General features: G+C 44.5%; 1 protein-coding gene across 1 annotated transcript in view; it reads right to left on the reverse strand.

Moving 5' to 3' along the window:
• ADGRL3 (adhesion G protein-coupled receptor L3) overlaps positions 1-17,935 on the reverse strand; it is a 673,348-nt gene that overhangs the window by 65,487 nt on the left and 589,926 nt on the right. The window contains exon 20 of the mRNA XM_055002453.1: positions 11,155-11,323. Coding sequence (XP_054858428.1) covers positions 11,155-11,323 — 169 coding nt within the window. The remainder of the gene's footprint in view (positions 1-11,154; positions 11,324-17,935) is intronic.

Raw genomic sequence — 17,935 nt, forward strand, 5'->3', positions numbered from 1 at the left:
TTTTGGCCCCTGCACAAGGTGCCTCCAGCAATTATTCATTGTTTCCTGGGGCGGGGGGGGGGGGAGTCAAAGTTGACTCCTGCTGCAGAAACGCACTGGGGCAAGGCTGCTGTGGCCAAGGCACACTCCCAAATGCAAGCTGAGCTCATCCCAGAGAAAGCCCAAAAGAAACAAACCAAAGCAACAGAATGGAATCCCCCCCCAAAACCAAAGTGAAGCAAGGGGACCAACATCACACCAGAGAATCACACTCATTCCATCCAAGCTGAACTGAAGGGGCACTGTTGCAACTTAGCCCAACAGAAAAGAAGGTTGCACTTACCTGTAACTGTTGCTCATCAAGTGGTCTTCTGTGCAAGTACACATTGGGGCTGCACACGGGCAGGCCAGCCATGGAGAAGATTTCCAGAGCTTTCTAGAAGACTAGCAGGACCCCTCATCCCTTTGGGGCTTTCCTGCCCAAAACAACACATGGCTGGGAGGAGGGGTGCTATTCCCTCAGTTCTCTCCATGCCACCACCAGAGACCTCCAGAAACTAAGGTTCCAGAGAATTCACAGAGGGGAAGGAGGTCTTCTTTCTGCACAGAAGACCACTCGATGAACTACAGTTACAGGTAGGTGCAATCTTGTTTTCATCTTCATGGCTTCTGTGTAATCCCACATTGGGAGAGGAACAAGCTCACTTACTGAAGGAGGTGGGTGTGAAGGTCTCAAAGTAAGAGACTATGGAGGACCACGTTACCAACAGACGTTTAGTATTTTATTAACTAACCCAGAGATGCTTCTAAAGAAGCTGAGAGCTCTCTAAAGGTGTCCCTGTAGGAATGCAGGAAGGAAAAAGCACTCTGGTGGGCAGAGCCATGCTAGGTAAAGGGCATTGAACAGTCATGCACTCAAGGGAGAGTGTGATAGCCTCTCCCAACCCACAAAGGAAAGGTGAATGACTAACAGAACCAATAGTGTTGTGAGACATGAGGGCTGAAAGCCAACCCCTGGTAGGGAATCCTGGCCAGGGCACTAGATACATTAACATTGTGAAACTCTATGAATGGCGGGGACGTAGGTTAGAAACCCAGAATGTCCTCATTCCACAGGTGGAAGTGCTGAACAATCTTAGTAAAATATGGATTGATTAAGACTGAAAAGGCAAAGGAAACTCTTTTTCAACTAGTAGGACAAAAAATAGGGTTGCCTGGAAAAAGTCAGAAAACAACCATCAACAGACCAGAGGACTATATTGCAGCCTCAAGTGGGATACTGTAGCTGTCATGCATTTTATAACCATCCAAGGTGTTAGAATTCTGCCGCTAGCTGTCTGCACCCCAACAGCAGAGACTCCCTGCCGGAAGGGTAGAGATACGTGTGAATAAGACAGCCAAGCACACCTGTAAAGACTGCAATACACAAAATTAGATGACCTGGACCTAAAATAGGCTTTTTCATCTGTACTCCTTAACAAATAAGAAGCACTAAAAAATAATACCCTTTTTCAGTCTCTGGGGGAATACTGAACAGATTAATTAATGGGAGGACAGATGATCTCTCCTGAGAGGAGAGGTGGCAAGACCTTGGGTTTTTGAGCCCATAAATCAGCACAGATGTGAAAAAGAACTGTAGGAAAACTGTGAGTGGTGGGCAAGGCAGCAGACCAATGAATTTTTACTCGCTCTTGTAGAGTAAATCATCAATAACAATAGTCAAATCAAATTAAAGGCTTTGACAGCAAGCCTGTTCCTTCCTATAGAATGTTATCTGGACTGAAGAATTCAGTCTCGCTGTGTGAAGTCACAGTAACAGCCACTACTTAGAAAAAAAATAAGTCCTGGCATGGACTGCAGCACTTTAAAACACTGGCCTGCATTAAAAGAACAGACTTTTCACATACAGTGCAATTATAAGCTGTGAAAGACACAGACGTCAGAAGTAAGCTGAACTCACAAATGCTCGTATCAAATAAATATTACTCCTCAGTGAGTCATTGGATTTTTATCTTATTATACAAAGAGGCAATCTGCCATTGGAGATGTTTAATGGTCTCTATGTATAACACTTTGGCCAATACCCTTTATGCCCCAGGGTGGGGTTAAAACCCATGTCATGAAAGGGGATGGGGAAAAGATCATAGTCCAACAGCTTACACATTCACAGTCTACAATGACTGAATTAGCAATGAAGCGCTATTTAATGTGCAGGCTATCAGCAACAATAATGATGAGCCCTGGAACGAAGTATTAATTTGCTAAAGAATTGCAGTAGGGGCCCTAAGAACAGCTAAGTTAATGAAAGTTTGTCTGCAATGGTAATTCTGTGGAGTCTGATTCATGTTTTATGTTAGTCCCAGGATACTAGAATCTGGAGTAGTTCTTGCCCTGGCGCACCCTTTCTGAGTAGAAACATAATGTTCTTTAAGAATATGGGTGTGGAGCTTGTCTGCACTCCACCTTTACGCCCCAATGGGGACTCAAAGAGGCTGTAACATTTTATACCTTTCCATTCCATCCGCACAAGAACCCTGAAAAACAGGTCAGGTTAAGGGAATGTGACAGGCCCAAGGTCACAGGTAAGCCTTTCAGGCACAATTGATGGCACATACCTGATGTTGGGCCTAGTCTGGCCTAGTGCTCCTAAAGGAATATACTGATCACAGGCGGCACCAGAGGACATGTGATCAACTTAACTTGTTTAGCCCTAACTCTTTAGACACACTTGTGCCTTGAACTTCATACTGCACCACTGAAATAGGCCAATTAGCGTGGATTACCATATATGGAATAGACTGCCTTCAGTATAAAAGGGGCAGCAGCTTTGTTTTCTGTGAGGAACCTGAGGTAACTTTCTTTGTATTAAGAATGGCTTCCTCCCTTTATTGCAATAAAGACTTTCTGGACTCCTTCTACTCCACCTGCCTTCTCCTTAATTGGGCCAGGAGTGGGTGGGGCCCTTTTGGGCTAACTCAATGGTGTTTGCATTTGGATTTCCCAGATCCTAGCCTAATGCAGAATTGCAGTAGGGACCCTTACAACAGCCAAGTGAATGAAAGTGTGTGTGTCAAGGCCTTCTTTCAGGTAGAATGGCATTTGTGTCTGGATTTCCCAGCTCCTAGCCCAATTCTCTAACCACTATACTGAATGGGCTGTTGTTAAAAATGGCGTCACACAGGAATGACCCCAGAGACAGGATGAACACAATTGCAGTAAGAACTCTTTCCTAGCAGTAGCAGTTAGTCCCAGGATAATAAAATCTGGAGCAGTCCCAATCCAGGTTTTACTCATATCCATGTAAACTAGCTGAAGGACTTCTGGGAACACTTCTGGTGGCCCTTGTGTGCTTTTCTTTGTTTCTGCTGAATAAAGTTACTCTGTGTTGACTAAAAGCGACCCTCCTAAATGACTGCTGAATCTTACAGCAAGAAGAACCTTGGGAAGAGCCAGCACTATTCCCTGGTAAGAAAAAGGGAGTTTTTTTTCATGGAACTGACAGGAAAAAACTGCCCTCAAAAGCATTGCGGTTAGAGGTGCAGGTTTATCATCGCTGTTAAAACTGAAGCAGCTGAGGAGCCCCAGTCCTTACATGGAAGGTTCCAGGCTGCTATGTCACTGTGTGAGCTGTATTGACTCCTGACTCTAGGAACAGCCTAGGAGGAGGAGGAATTCCTTCAAGCAGGCAGGCAGGCATATTTTGAAGGGCCTTGGGGAAAGCCTCTCAGCCTCAGATCCCAGGGACTCCTCTAGGAGGTTACACCTCCAGGTGTCTCCCCTCAGAGCTGACACAGCAAAGGAAGGAAGGGCCTTTATCAGGGCAGGCACGAGGGAAAGCCTTTGGGAAAGAGCCTTGGAACTGAGGGCTCTGGCAGGCTACATTTCTAGGCTTTGGCAAGTGCCTTTATTCAGGCTGGCAGGCAGCTGCAGCCTTGAAGGAACAGCCACTGTGGGGAGGCTCTGACAGGCCACACCTCTGGACTTAGCCCTTGGTATTCAAGGCAGCCTGGGAGGGGGCAGGTGCCTTTAATCAGGCATTTTCCAGCATCTTGAAGAAGCCGCTCTTGAGCCGTAACAACCAAGGGAAAGATAGCACTTTTTCTTCTTTAAATGTAGTGTTATTCTTCACTAGAATGACTATTGAGGGTTAAAAACGTTTAAAAGAAATAATTCTCCTCAGCCTCAAGGATGAGGTGAAGGAAGAACAGAGAACAGCAATAGAGATCCTCCCTTTGCAGCTGCAAAAAGAGAACTGAGGGAATAATGCCCCTCCTTTTGGTCATGTGATGTTTTTGGCAGGAAAGTGCCAAAGGGAAGAGGGGAGCTCCTAGTCTTCTAGAAAGCTCTGAAAATCTTTTCTATGGCTGGCCTGCATATGTGCAGTCCCAATGTGGGACTGCACAGAAGCCGTGAAGATGAACCAGCGCCATTCACAGCAGCGAGGTGCTGGCTTCAGCCAGTGAGGAAACACCACAGAACAGAACCAAGAAGTACCCAGCCACAATCACAAGGCATTCCCTTGCTTAAGTTTCCTTCTGTTGGGCTTACTCTGGGATAAGCTCAGCTTGCATTCGGGAGTATCCCCTTGGCTATGGCAGCCTTGCCCCAGAGCGTTTCTGCAGTAGGAGTCAGCTTTGACTTTTCCCCCATAGGAAACAACTGAAAATGACTGAAGGCACCTTTGTGCAAGGGCCCATAGAATTGGACCTTGGGGTCCAATCTTTAGGAAACTTAGGGGGGTCTTTAGAGGACAGTCAGGGGTGGGCACTCTCCAAATGTGATGAAGTTGGTTAAAAAATGATCCCCCACTCAGCCCATTGCATAGCCCCTGGATTGGTTTTACAATAGGAAACAATAACCAAATTTTACAGAATTTCTGCTGTATTACCGGACGAAACTAGTCAATCAGTTCTGTAATCAAGGAATACTGATTTTTTTCCTCCGGTTCAGTATTCTCAGTTCAGATTTACAGTTTGGATTTTTTTGTGTGCACATCCCTACATGAAAGTTCCTTCTACTGAGTCAGCCCATTCGCCTATCAAGATCAGTATTGTCTACTTAGATTGGGTGATCATCACTGCAGGGTCTCAGGTCGAGGTCTTTCACATTGCCTAATACCAGAACCTTTTAAAATTAGAGGTGCTCGCGATGGAACCTAGGACCTTCTTCAGGCGCACTAACTCTGAGTCGTCATGGCCCTTCCCAAAATTGTATACAGGAATTGGCCTCATACAAAGTCACAAATCATGGGGCTATCAATGTCAGCGCTGTCTACTCTGACTGGAAGCAGTTCTTCATGCATTTACACATTATGGAAGATTCTCCTCTGCCTGCTCTATACTGTATTCATTTATTCTGAAACAGCTTGTTCTACACGCACTTCTGAAGCTGCTTCCAACTGGCTGTAACAATCTCCTGTTTATAATACATACAATTATTGAGCAGAATGTTTAATCTTGCAGTGTAATTCTTCAGAAATCTCTGCAACTCAAACACATCCAGAGTTGTTTGCCATCTGGATGGGAAGGGGGAGGAGGAACAGAAATGAAACAGACTAACAACATTCTGAAAATGTATCTTCGGGACCACTTCTCCCCATATGTGCCCCAGAGGACGCTTCGATCTAGTGATAAACAGCTACTAATGATCCCTGGCCCCAGGGAGGCCTGCCTAGTGTTGACCAGAGCCAGGGCCTTTTTGGTCCTGGCTCCAACCTGGTGGAACGCTCCGTCTAATGAAACCAGGGCCCGGTGGGATTTGTTATCATTTCGCTGGGCCTGTAAGACAGAGTTGTTCCGCCAGGTGTTTAGTTGATGCTGGGTAGGGCTCTCGCCAGCTGAAATAGGGTAGAACGGGGCCCTCCCTGTTAGAACATCCACCTCCAAAAAAGAAGTTCCCTTTTCTTCAGCTATTTTCCAGTGACGGTTGGAAATGGTTTAATGAACTGTTTGTGCTGCTTGTGCTTGTTTTTAAATATTTATATTGTATTTATTATGTTTTAAATTGTGGCTGTAATTTTAATGTATATAAATGTGATCTGCCCTGAGCCTGCTGGTGCGAGGAGGGCGGAATACAAATTTAAACAAATAAACAAAAAATAAATCTCCAGACTCTCCTTATGAGGCACAACAGTAACCATCACTTTACCAGGGGGAGGGGCTCAGAACACATTAACCAGGGACATTCCTAGTTTCTGTTATGTGTCCCAGATAAAATCACAGTCCTTATTTTGGTTCTTGGGGCAATTTTAAGATACTTCTTTTTGAAATATTTGCACATTTACGCTTCAGGCACCATGAAGACATTTCTATGCTCTGGAGCCTTTGGCAAGAGATATCTACTTTTGTCCCCCTTTGTCCTTGGTTTATTCTAAAACTCCACCTGTATTTACTGTTTTCTGTCTAGCGCATACTAATCCTGCCCTTTCTCCAAGGAGCTCTGGGAAGCATAACACCCTCCACCATTTACCCTCACAGCAACTCTGTGAAGTAGGTTAGACTAAGAGAACATGACTGCCTCAAGGTCACCCTGTGAGCTTCCATGGCAAAGTGCAGCCATTGTGTGCCACCACCTTCCTCCCGCCTTTGCTCCCTCTGGGAGTGTGGGCATGCAGCCACCCAGAGCACAGGGGAAGGGAGGGAAGGCAGGAGGAAGGCACCCACAATGGCCCATGCAGCCACCCGGAGAGCGGGAGGGAGGCAGGCAAGCAACAAGAACTTGGGGTGGGGGCGGGGGCTGGGAGTTGGCTGAGCAGCCGGCAGAGACAGAGACAGCCAGGGACTGCAAGGGAATCATTCCCCTCTTCCATCCCCCTCCCTCATTCCCCCAACTTTGAAAACCTTGAAAATGGAGTCACCCGTCACCATATTGTCCACCCCCCATGCACATAGACAAATTTGAATGAACAGTACTGAAATCTACCCTCCCCCCCACTATGACCTGAATTTCCAGGGTGCAAGATGAAATGTGAGCCTGCCTGCCAACCATTACACTAGGGTTGCAAACCTCCAGGTAGTGGCTGGAGATCTCCCGGAATTACAACTGGTCTCCAGGCCACAGAGATCAGTTCACCTGGAGAAAATGGCTACTTTTGGGGTGGAATCTATGGAATTATGCCATGCCGAGGTCCTTTCCCTCCCCAAACCCCACTTTCTCCAGGTTTCATCCCCCACATCTCCAGGCATTTCCCAACTTGGAGCTGGCAACCCTACATTACAGTATGTTGCATTCCCGAAGCCTATGAGCTAGGGTTGCCAACTCTGGATAGAGACATTTCTGGAGATTTGGGGAGGGACCTCAGGAGGGTATAATGTCATAGATTTCACCCTCCAAAGCAACCATTTTCTTTAGGGGAACTGATCACCGAAGTCTCAAGATCAGTTGTGATTCTAGGAGATCTCTAGACCCTTCCTGGAAGTTGGCAACCTTACTGAGAGCACCTGACTCTTTAACACTCTAACAGTGCAATCCAAATCAGTCACCCTTTCTAAGCCCACAAAAATCAATGCGCTTAGACAGAAGTAATTTTGCATAGGGTTGCATTCTCAGTCAATTGACCCCAAGGAACTGAATTCTATGAAGCAGAAGAACAGCGAACAGCCTGTTTCAGTTCAGATGCCACACCTCTACTCGTTAGGTCTGAGTTAAACCCTTTATTCCCTTTTTTGGAATTTTTAACAATACTACTTTAAAAGGTTTAAAGCATTCAAAATAATAACACCAGTGACACTCATGGAAGGAAGCACTTCCTCCTGACCCCAGTACAAAGGCATGCAAGATGGGACTGGGTGTGAGCTGCAGAGAGCCCCTCTGCCTCTTCCCAGATCAAACTAGAGATATTTCTGTGTATTTATAACATCCTTCTTCTCATACCAATCCACATGTATTTATTACATCTCTATACTGCTTTTCATCATTGCTCAAAGCAGTTTACAATACAAAGATTAAAAACCAGACAGAAACCTCACATACCAAAATATATTAAAACACCAAATTAAAACCAATGCAATTAAAATCCCCTTCCTCATTTTATACGTTGCTGACAGTGGTTTTTTGGTTTAAGACAGAACTGGGAAAAGTTTTAAGTGCCCCATAATACTTTCTTATTATTTGATGTTGTCTGAGCAGGTCTTTGTATCCTACCTTGAGCCACTGTGGTTGGAGGGAAAGGCAGAATATAAATATTTTAATAAAGAAAATTGAAAACCAATGGTTAAAAACCAAGCGTCTGCACTGGTCACCTGTTCACTGGATGGGCCTTTAAAGTAAATGTGCATCATTGCAAGTTCTCTATAAAGATTCCTCCCTTTTTAGAGTAAACTCAAGCTAGAGGGGCTGTAACCTATAGAAACAAATTGCTAATAGGTAAAATAAGGACAACCTAGGGATAGTGATTCACCAGGGACAGGTACCAGAAAGCAGATGAAATACAGACAGATGGAGTTTCCACATATGGAAGTCCTGAGGGATAACATCCCTTCTTCCTGTGTAGATATGATCTGAATTGCAAATGAATAATTGAATATAAGGGCTTCATTAAAGTGGGAAAAAATGTTTGCCCAAATCTAATTTCAGACAGGCACTGTGGGGTCATTGGTAACTTGAAAATCTGGTACTTTCCTAAGGCGAAGTTCCCGTATCCTTGAAAAAAACCCCACAACTCTTTTTTTCTTATCCAGGTTATGAGTAATGACATAAACTCACCTACAAACCCTCAGTCACCTAACAGCCACTGTGGTTGTCTATGGAAGAGTGAGGAATGAATTGCCATGAATAAAACAGAACAGCAAACTGGCTAGACATCTTTGAGGAATGAAAGGCAGAAAGAAAGGCCAGAGTGGGATCCATCACTGGTACTCGTTTTATCCAGGTATGCTTCCACGTGCAGCAAGATGTGAATCTTGTAGATAAATGGGGGGTGGGGGTGGGGTGAAAGGGTTATGGAGGGATTGCTCCTTCAGATGCTTAGATGACGAGTCTTTCTCAGGGCACACATATTTTTCAGGCATCAGACTGCCTAATCTCAGGGTTCAACTGCAAGGTTCAGGGCTTTGTTATCCTTCTCAGGATCTTCAGGGAATGGACACACAAGAAGACAGAATCCAGGGAGCGTATTATTTCCTGGTTGGCCTGAGAGCTCATGCCACCAACCGCTTTGGCCCTGTCTTTCAGTCCACCAGACAAAAACATTTTCTTCCCCTGACTCACCAGGAATTATACTCTGCCTCATGTACGATCCTGCCGGGTCTGCCCAGTACCACCTCTCTGCTCCTTGGCTTCTCTCTCTATTTATCAGGGTTTCAGAAGACATGGGAATCCTATCAGGCATTGCAAAAACGCTGGAGGAGGTCCGGATCATTCCACAGACCAAACAATAGGTTAAACTTCACGAGAGGACCACATTGGATTGTCAACTCTGGCTTGAGAAATTCCCGGAGATTTGTGGGTGGAGCTTGGAGAGGCTGGGGTTTGGGGAGGAGAGGCACCTCACGGGAACAATACCATAGAGTTTGCCCTCTAAAGCTGCCTTTTCCTCCGGAAGAACTGATCTCTGTCATTTGAAGATCACTAGTAATTCTGGGAGATATCCAGCCGGAGGTTTGCTCCTGATGCTCCTGGTGGTAGAGGATGGGTTGGTCCTGTGCTTGCATTCCAAAATACAGCAGAGGAGCCACACAGAAAAGTGGATAACAGACCGATCCTTATGGTTGGCACGACCTTCTTTAGCCCAGAGGAGCCTCTGCAGAGGTCAGTAGCTAGATGAGAAAGGGCTCTACGCATTCCACTGTCCCTCTTGCAGCAAGATGGGGATTGGTCTGCTGGGTCAGAGACTCACCATTTGACTCCTTAGTAGATGTACATGTGTTATACTGCCCAGCATGTACGTTAAGTAAAAAAGGATGCTGCAGATTTTTAATTAAAAAAAATACTCTAGTAAAAAGGGGCTTTTCTGACCAAGTTCTTGCTTCAGCTTGGCTTCTTAACCTCGGCCGTTTCCACACGCCCTTAAAGGGACAGCCCACTCGTGGATGCTGGTGATGTCTTTGTTTGCAAAACATTTGCAGGCTGTTTGGCTTCCGTTTTTTTGGCGCCTTTTCTGTGACTGGAGAGAGTGTGTTCCCAGAAAAGGCACTGACAAAATGGGAGCCAAACGGCCCTCAGACGCTTTGCAAATGGAGATGTTTTGATTCCTGGGGAAAAGCTGCCAGCATTCGGTGAGTGGGCTGTCCCTTTAAGGGCATGTGGGAATGCTTGTTTTTCCTCTCCCCTTACACACAATATCATTTCTTTGAGTTTTTTTCAGACCAGTAAAAAAAAACATGAGAAAAACGAGAGAGCAATAACAGGCAAACAATGTTGCGTGTAAGGGAAGGGGAGGAAAGATCTAATTAAGAAGCCAAGCTGTACAGAAAACCTGGTGCAGAAAAGCTGAAGATTGAGAATCGGCTCAAAATTCTGGTTTCACAGAAACAACCTGGCAACAGGGCAGAGCCAAAAAGCAGACTCGTGTGTGTGTGTGTGTGTGTGTGTGTGTGTGTGTGTTGTTTTGGCAACTCTTAACTAGAGACTAGCCAGCATTTCCTGTTCCAGTATTTTTAGTGGCCTTTCTCTGCTTCATATTCCAATTCGCCTTCCTTCTAATTCAACATGAGAAATTTCTAAATTTAATTCTGGAACTGGTGTCTATGGTGTCTATACAGTTTGCTTCCAGTTCCTTCTGCTCTTTTTTGTGCTACCATCCAGGTCCCTGAGGTGTGAACGAGCAGAAAGAAATGAACACAGATTAAAACAATACATTTGCAATGGTCTGTATATACCTCAGCAATCAAAAATGGAAGAATAGCAGATTGCAAATGCATCAGTACCTTCCACAAATAGAGCACATCGCAATTTGAAACATTAAAAGCCAGGGAGACATTCCAGACAGGGAAAATGCCATAAACATCTCCAGCCCTCCAGATCACCTCCCTAAACCTTCAGTTGACATTCTGTACCTGACAATATGCACTCATATTCCCCACTGGTCCAGACACACTGATGTGCTGGCGTGGTTGCAGGGACTGGCCCACGGACAAACTGACAAGCTAAAATGCAAGGCACTGAGAGTAACGTTCTGTTGCTAGGCAACAAAAATACTCATCTCACTTTTGTTCACCGTGGTATAATTGGCCTTACCTTTTTCTGGAGGACACAATGGAAAATGAATATAAACATTCCCTGCAGAGAATTGAAAATGGTGAAGAGGTACGCCATGATGACCGTGCTTTCGTTAATATACATAAGTCCAAACGCCCAGGTCAGTCCTAATAGGCAGAGCAGAGCTATTGCACCTATAACCCACGACCTGTTGAGAGAGAAAGAGAGAGAGAGAGAGAGAGTGTGTCTGATTCACAGAGAAAACAGAACAACGCATGCAATAAGCATTTCAAGCAGTCCTTGGAGGAGAAGGAAGGCATGGCAAGGATCTTTGTGAGAAATACACTTCTTGAATTCAATGCAGTTTATTACCAGATTTCTAGCTTGAAGAGAAAAAAAATACATGGATGAAAATGTTATGAGCATGAAAATGCTTATTTAGAGATGCTGGTTTTTTGCAAATATTTTGGACAGGAGCGGTGTCAGTGTAAGGAAATATGTCCATGTTGCATGACAAGGAAAAACTGCAAACATTTAAAATTGTCCTCTGTTCCTCTAACTTACAGCAGGATCTCGCAAAGACTTTCCCACATAAACCCAACTGAGATGAGTGGGAGATGCTCAAGAGCACAGCAGGGGTCTTACACAACTCCTTCTACTTACAAAGCGTCTTGCCCAGTAAAGCTATCTGTGGGCTTGTGCCAGTCTTCTTGACTCCTTTAAACATTTTCTCCCCTGCAGTTAGTATGGCTCCTAATTTCTCTATATTTCCCAATCTGAGCTGGTTGCCGATAAAATCAATTGAAACAAAATATAAATCCAAGTCTGGGAACACACTTTCCTCAGTGGCTGCCATTTTTTGTGGCTGAACTTCCAAAATGTTGCAATTGTTATCTATTTGCCATATATAAATATATTTCTATTTTACCAAATGTTCTTAAGATTTCCCCTGTAAGCTGTTATCTGATTCACACCTTTATTGGGGAAAGGTGTGAATCAAATAACAGCTTACAGGGGAAATCTTAAGAACATTTGGTAAAATAGAAAAAAATATATATGGCAAATTTTCAGGGTTCCTAATTGTCTCTATAAAAAGGAAAGGGAAGAGGGGAAAAGACAACCCAGAGAGTGATATTCTACCAATTTTGAATTTTTAGAAAAACTGAGAATCCAACTACATGGTATACACAGATGCCTATAACATCAGCCCAACTCCCCTTCAGAAAGCAGGCACTGCACTTCCAGAGATTACTGTTAACAAAGAAATAGCAGTGGGGCACATTTGGGCGAAGGGAAGTGATGGTTCTTCTTCCCATGATACAGTTCCCCATTCTGGATCACGCTTCCAGAAACAGCTTTTCCACTTTGAAAAGGGACACCTGGGCAGCACCATCCATATTTTTGGCCACATCTAATTAGGCCCCAGCAACTTGCAGGTGCAAGGGGTTAAGGGGAAATAACCTGTGCGGGGGCTGTTCCATTTTATGATCCGCACCCCCGCATGCCGCATGCCACATATTTCCTTTTACAGAAATGGACCCAGGGTTAGAGCCCATAACCTGTTTTGGCACGGGAGGTTCTTTCCTCCAACGATTTGGGACCTTCCCTCAATGCAAGGGGAAGGCACCTTCCTCCAGAGGAAAAGGTTTTCTCGAGTGCAGTGGCTCAGTGGGATCTGACTCAGGCTTCCGGTTGGGCTTTGAAAAGAGAGGAGCGTGATCTAAAGTGCAGCTGACGCGGATTTTGTTCTTAACCAGAGTAGTCCAAGCATCTGACAGAGCAAGCAGGGGAATTAGCTAAACTTCACCATTTATTAGAGAACATTTTTGATCTAGTCCCACATGATATTTTCCAAAGAAATCTTCAGAACTGTGGAAAAGAGGGACTTACTAATTAAATACCCAAATGTGTAAAAAAATTGAACTCAATAAATAATGATGAATGAATCGGCCTTAGATTAGAAAGTGGTCTTAAATTGGATTATGTGAAAGGGTCAAAAGACGTAACAACAGAAGTAGACCCTGATGGATCAGACCACTGGTTCATCTAGTTTCGGCATCCTGTTTTAACCAGCAACCAACTAGTTGCCCTGGGGGGCTAACAAAAAGGACATTCAGTGCAATCCAATGCAGAGTTACTCCAGTCTAAACCAATCAAGGTCAATGGGCTTAGACTGGAATAACTCTTCATAGGATTGCACTGAAAGAGACCCTGGACTTCTCCTAATGTGGTCTCCAGGCATTGGTATTCAGAGGTTTATTGCCTCTGTATAGGGACGTGGCCCTCTACAAACTGAAAAAATGTCAAGGAAAACAAGTAGAAAGACAGCAATAAAACAGCAAATCTCTTTGTAGGGATAGAGAATTCAATGGCTATATAACAACTAAGAAGGGTAGGGGGCAGTCAAGTACAAGAACCAGCAGATAAGACACTGGTCATAAGCAAATTTGGATTTAAAACTGATGACTGATAGATTATTATCTGAAATCCCTTAAATGTGCTGGGTATAGGACAAACAGAGGATGTAAGCTGCCCACAGGCAGACAATCAAAATATAAACGATTAGACTATATAAGGCAAGCCTTTCCAGAGTATGTGGAAATAAAAGATCTTAACAGTTTCAAGAAGGAGCTTGCAGTGATATTCACTCCGTGGTTCAGGAGCCACGTGTGGCTCTTTGGCGCACTGTTCCCCAATTTGGCACCTAACCCATATTTCAAGAAAATGAGCAAGGTCGCTGCCTGGTAGAGATTGGGGACGGCAGGTGGTTCCCACCTTGAAACAGCCACCACCAGAAGGACAGGAAAAATGTGAGGATCCTTGAGATGCAGGCCTCATACCAGGGATGGAAGTAAACATGACTCTTTTTGTCAGGGCTTTTTTCCTGGGAAAAGAGGTGGTGGAACTCAGGACCGCACAATGACATCACTTTGGTTCAGCTGGAACAAGGGGGGAGTTTTTTAAAGTTTAAATCACCCTTGGCGAAAATGGTCACATGGCCAGTGGCCCCGCCCCCTGATCTCCAGACAGAGGGGAGTTTAGATTGCCCTCCATGTCACTGGCAAGTTAAACTCCCCTCTGTCTGGAGATCAGAGGGTGGGGCCACCGGCCATGTGACCATTTTCAAGAGGTGCCGGAACTCCATTCCACCGTGTTCCAGCTGAATAAAAGCCCTGCTTTTGGTTAATGATAATTGTGAATAACAACAGCAACAACAACTGTACTTATATACGTGCCTCACCCAGAGCGGTGAACAAGTTAGTATTATTATTACCCCCACAATGCAGCTGGAGAGCTGGGGCTGCAGCTCTACTGAGCTCATGGCAGGAGTGGGATTTGAACCATTAGAGAGCTGATTCACAGTTGAACCACTCAACCACTGTGCTACAGCAGTCTCTCTGCAAGCTATGTAGTGAGCACCACTGGTCTAACCCTACAATCTTAGCTGCTACAACCAGGAAGCCTACTGGGATGGTGATAGTAGAGACCTAGCCTTTCTCAAAGGAAGACCAACAGTGCACTCTTAAGCGCAACCTTTTAGGTCATTGACATTAATTGACTTGGAAGAGTGTAATTCGGCTTAGAACTGCACTGTAGTGCTCCATATAGACAAAGTTTCTGCATACAGCTATATATATATAGTTGTGAAGGGCTAAAATGCTCTCCCAGCTTGTCCCATCTTGACCTCCCCCCCCCCCCCCGCAATGAAGTGTGTGTATTCCCTGCCTTTCTCACCAATGGGAACTCAAAACAACTTACATCATTCCCTTCTCCATTTTTCCCTCACAACAGCCCTGTGAGGTAGGTTAAGCTGAATGTATGTAACTGGCCCAAGTTCTCGCAGAGAGCTTCCATGGCAAAGCAGGATCCTAGTCTGTCACTCTAGCTCAGGGGTCCCCAAATTTTTTGAGCCTGCAGGTACATTTGGAATTCTGACACAGTGTGGTGGAAGCAGCAACAATATGGCTTCCACAAAATGGCTGCTGCAGGAGATGGAACCAGTCGCAGCAGATTTCATCTTCACTATGTGGAAGTTGGGCATAACAAGAGAGTATGCCCCCTCCATATGGTTGCACATGGAGTGAATGGATGGATTTATGCGGACAAGAGCTGACTCTGAGTCCAACAGCACCTTAAAGACCAACTAGATTTCCAAGATATGAGCTTTCGAGAACCAAAGCTTCCTTTGTCAGATTCAGTTGCCTCTCCTTGCTTGACTTCCTGTTGTACCCATTAGTTTGGTTCATTGGTTGAATCTCCTTCCCTATGCAGCATTTAACTTCTCTGTTTGTGGCATATTGGATTGTATATGTTGTGTTGGGATGGGAGGTGTGGAAATAGCCAACAGTGTGTTCTGGGAGAAGGGCAGGGGGTGGACACTCAGATGTGATGACTTTGGGTCCCTGCTGAATCTTCTGATTTTGTGAATAATTACTGGTTGAGCCTGCCAAGCCTGTGAGTGACCACAATAGCAAGAAGAAACACAAATATTTTAGGGGTAATGCTGGTGGAATCCTTAAAGCAACCTGTTCACAGAAATTAAATTAAGCAAGGATAAATGTCAATAAACAAGTCTAAAATGTGGGGTGTAAATAACTAGGTAGATAGAATCACCCTGAAGGCTGGGTAGCATATGGAAGGTGGGTTTATAATCATTCAAGGTTGGCAGAAGTATCCTATCTAAGTCTAGTGGAGAATTGGTGATACTTTGATCAGTACCAACACTATCACATTTGGCTAAGGTTCTGGGGCCTAAAAATTCAAGTGTGGAGAAAGGACGAAGGAACTGATCATGGTCACCTCCTAAAAATAAAATACTAGTTTGTTCATAGGAGCAGTTACAGATGGATCACTCAATTACTCCACTGTGATGTAGATACTGGCCATTTGCACATGTCTTGAAAATAGCGTTTCGTGGCTGCCTGCCTCTGATTTGTAAATGGGTGGCATCAAAAATTGCGTGAGGAAACCAGCAGCCTTCCATGAGTATTGTGCTATTTTAAAGACAGACACTAACTATTAGCTGTAGGAAAGTGCGTATCACACATATTTCAACAAGTTCTCTATTTTATTTCCTTAAACTTATATAGCTGGTTTGTTTGTTTGTCACATGAGAAATTATATCAGCAATTGGGCCAACTATCCTGCCTTCTCAGGAAACTCCTGCACCGACATCTGGGAAGCAAAAGGCATCATTGGTGGGATCTTGGTTCTGTGTCCACTGGACAGGAGAGCAATTTGATCAAAACAAACTTCCTCTTCCTAGGAGTTTTTCCCTATATTTCATCAGTGAAGTGACTGAACTGGCTACTGCTTATCTGTATAAAGATTGGGGAGGGAGGGGGGCTGTGCAGTATCTCCATGAGTTGGACCCAAATTTGCTGTTCACACCCTGCTTTAGCTCTCTCTAGTTAAACATCACTGCTACCCAGTGTTCTACTACTCCGATCATAAACATATTTTATTTGGAAGTTGTAAGGAATTCAATTACATTTACTGTACATACGACTATAGTAGCTAATGTTGCTAGAAGCATTTTACTAATGGCCAATTCTCAGGGTTTCAGTAATGAGTTTGCTGGACTCTGGCACAATTTTGAACAACGGGAAATGCTCATGTAATTGCTTTAGCATATGCCTAGTCTGTAACTCAAGCGGCATCGACTGCACTATAGGAAAATATAGCTTTAAAGCAGTAAATGTAGGTTGCCAAATGTGTGTATATTAAAACAATCACATGTTCACAAATGCATGGCCATTTGGCATGTGCCCTTGCTATTCTGTACAACTGCTAAACCTAATAAGAGATACAGTAGCGTAGTAGTTAAGAAGACACTGAGCTAGTCTAAACTGGGAAATTCCCATTTCAATTCTTGCCTTGCTGCAAATTCACTAGATGACATTAGGCAAGCTACTATTTCTTCACTCTAACTCCCAATATAGAGACAATAATTATGATCTACCTTACCAAGCTGTTGTAATGACCACCCACTAAGATACTGAGTTGGATCCCACAGAGTGAAGGGTTGTGTGTGATTTTTTCCCCTGATCCCCTCCCCAACTGAAGATCTCCAACACCTCCTCTTGCTGTTCCAGTCAGATGAGTCCCCATTCTCCTGAAGGAGAATTTCACAGAATCACAGAGTTGGAAGGGGCCATAGAGACCTTCTAGACCAACCCCCTGCCCAATGCAGGATGAGCCTAAAGCATCCTTGACAAATATTTGGGAAGGTATTTGGGTCTCAGCAAGAGTGAGGAAGTCAGGCTCCCTGGATGGAAATCTCTTGGATGGAAAACCCTCCATTGGGTCCAACCAAGTATGTGTGGAGCAGTTTGAATCTCTTAAAGCACTATAGAAATGTAACATTTACTATTAATATTATCATTATTCTTACACAAGCTTGATAAAAGACTGAAAGTGTTTTGAATGCTCATTTGTGGAATGAAAGAAAACCATTGAATGCTGATGAAAAATCTGAATACAATGAAGATTCAGCTGGCTTTTTCACTACATCTCATCCAGTTCCCCTCCTTACTCCAGCCGTGTTCCGTATGGCTTTCGTCCATGCAGGGTGCATGATCTCCCGCACAGCCTTCTCTGATGGTCCTTTCTATTTCACCAGCAGAAAACTGGTTGGATCCAATCCAGTATGTCTGTTTTAGCAACCTCTGATTTTCTGCAACCTCCGCTAGTCCCCCGTGCAAGCACCGAGTCGTTACTGGCCCATGGGGGGGGGACGTCGCATCACGAAGTTTCCTTGGCAGACTTTTTACGGGGTGGTTTGCCATTGCCTTCCCCAGTCGTCTACATGAGAATTGTT

The sequence above is a fragment of the Eublepharis macularius genome, chromosome 18, assembly GCF_028583425.1.
Source record: "Eublepharis macularius isolate TG4126 chromosome 18, MPM_Emac_v1.0, whole genome shotgun sequence".
Lineage (NCBI taxonomy): Eukaryota > Metazoa > Chordata > Lepidosauria > Squamata > Eublepharidae > Eublepharis > Eublepharis macularius.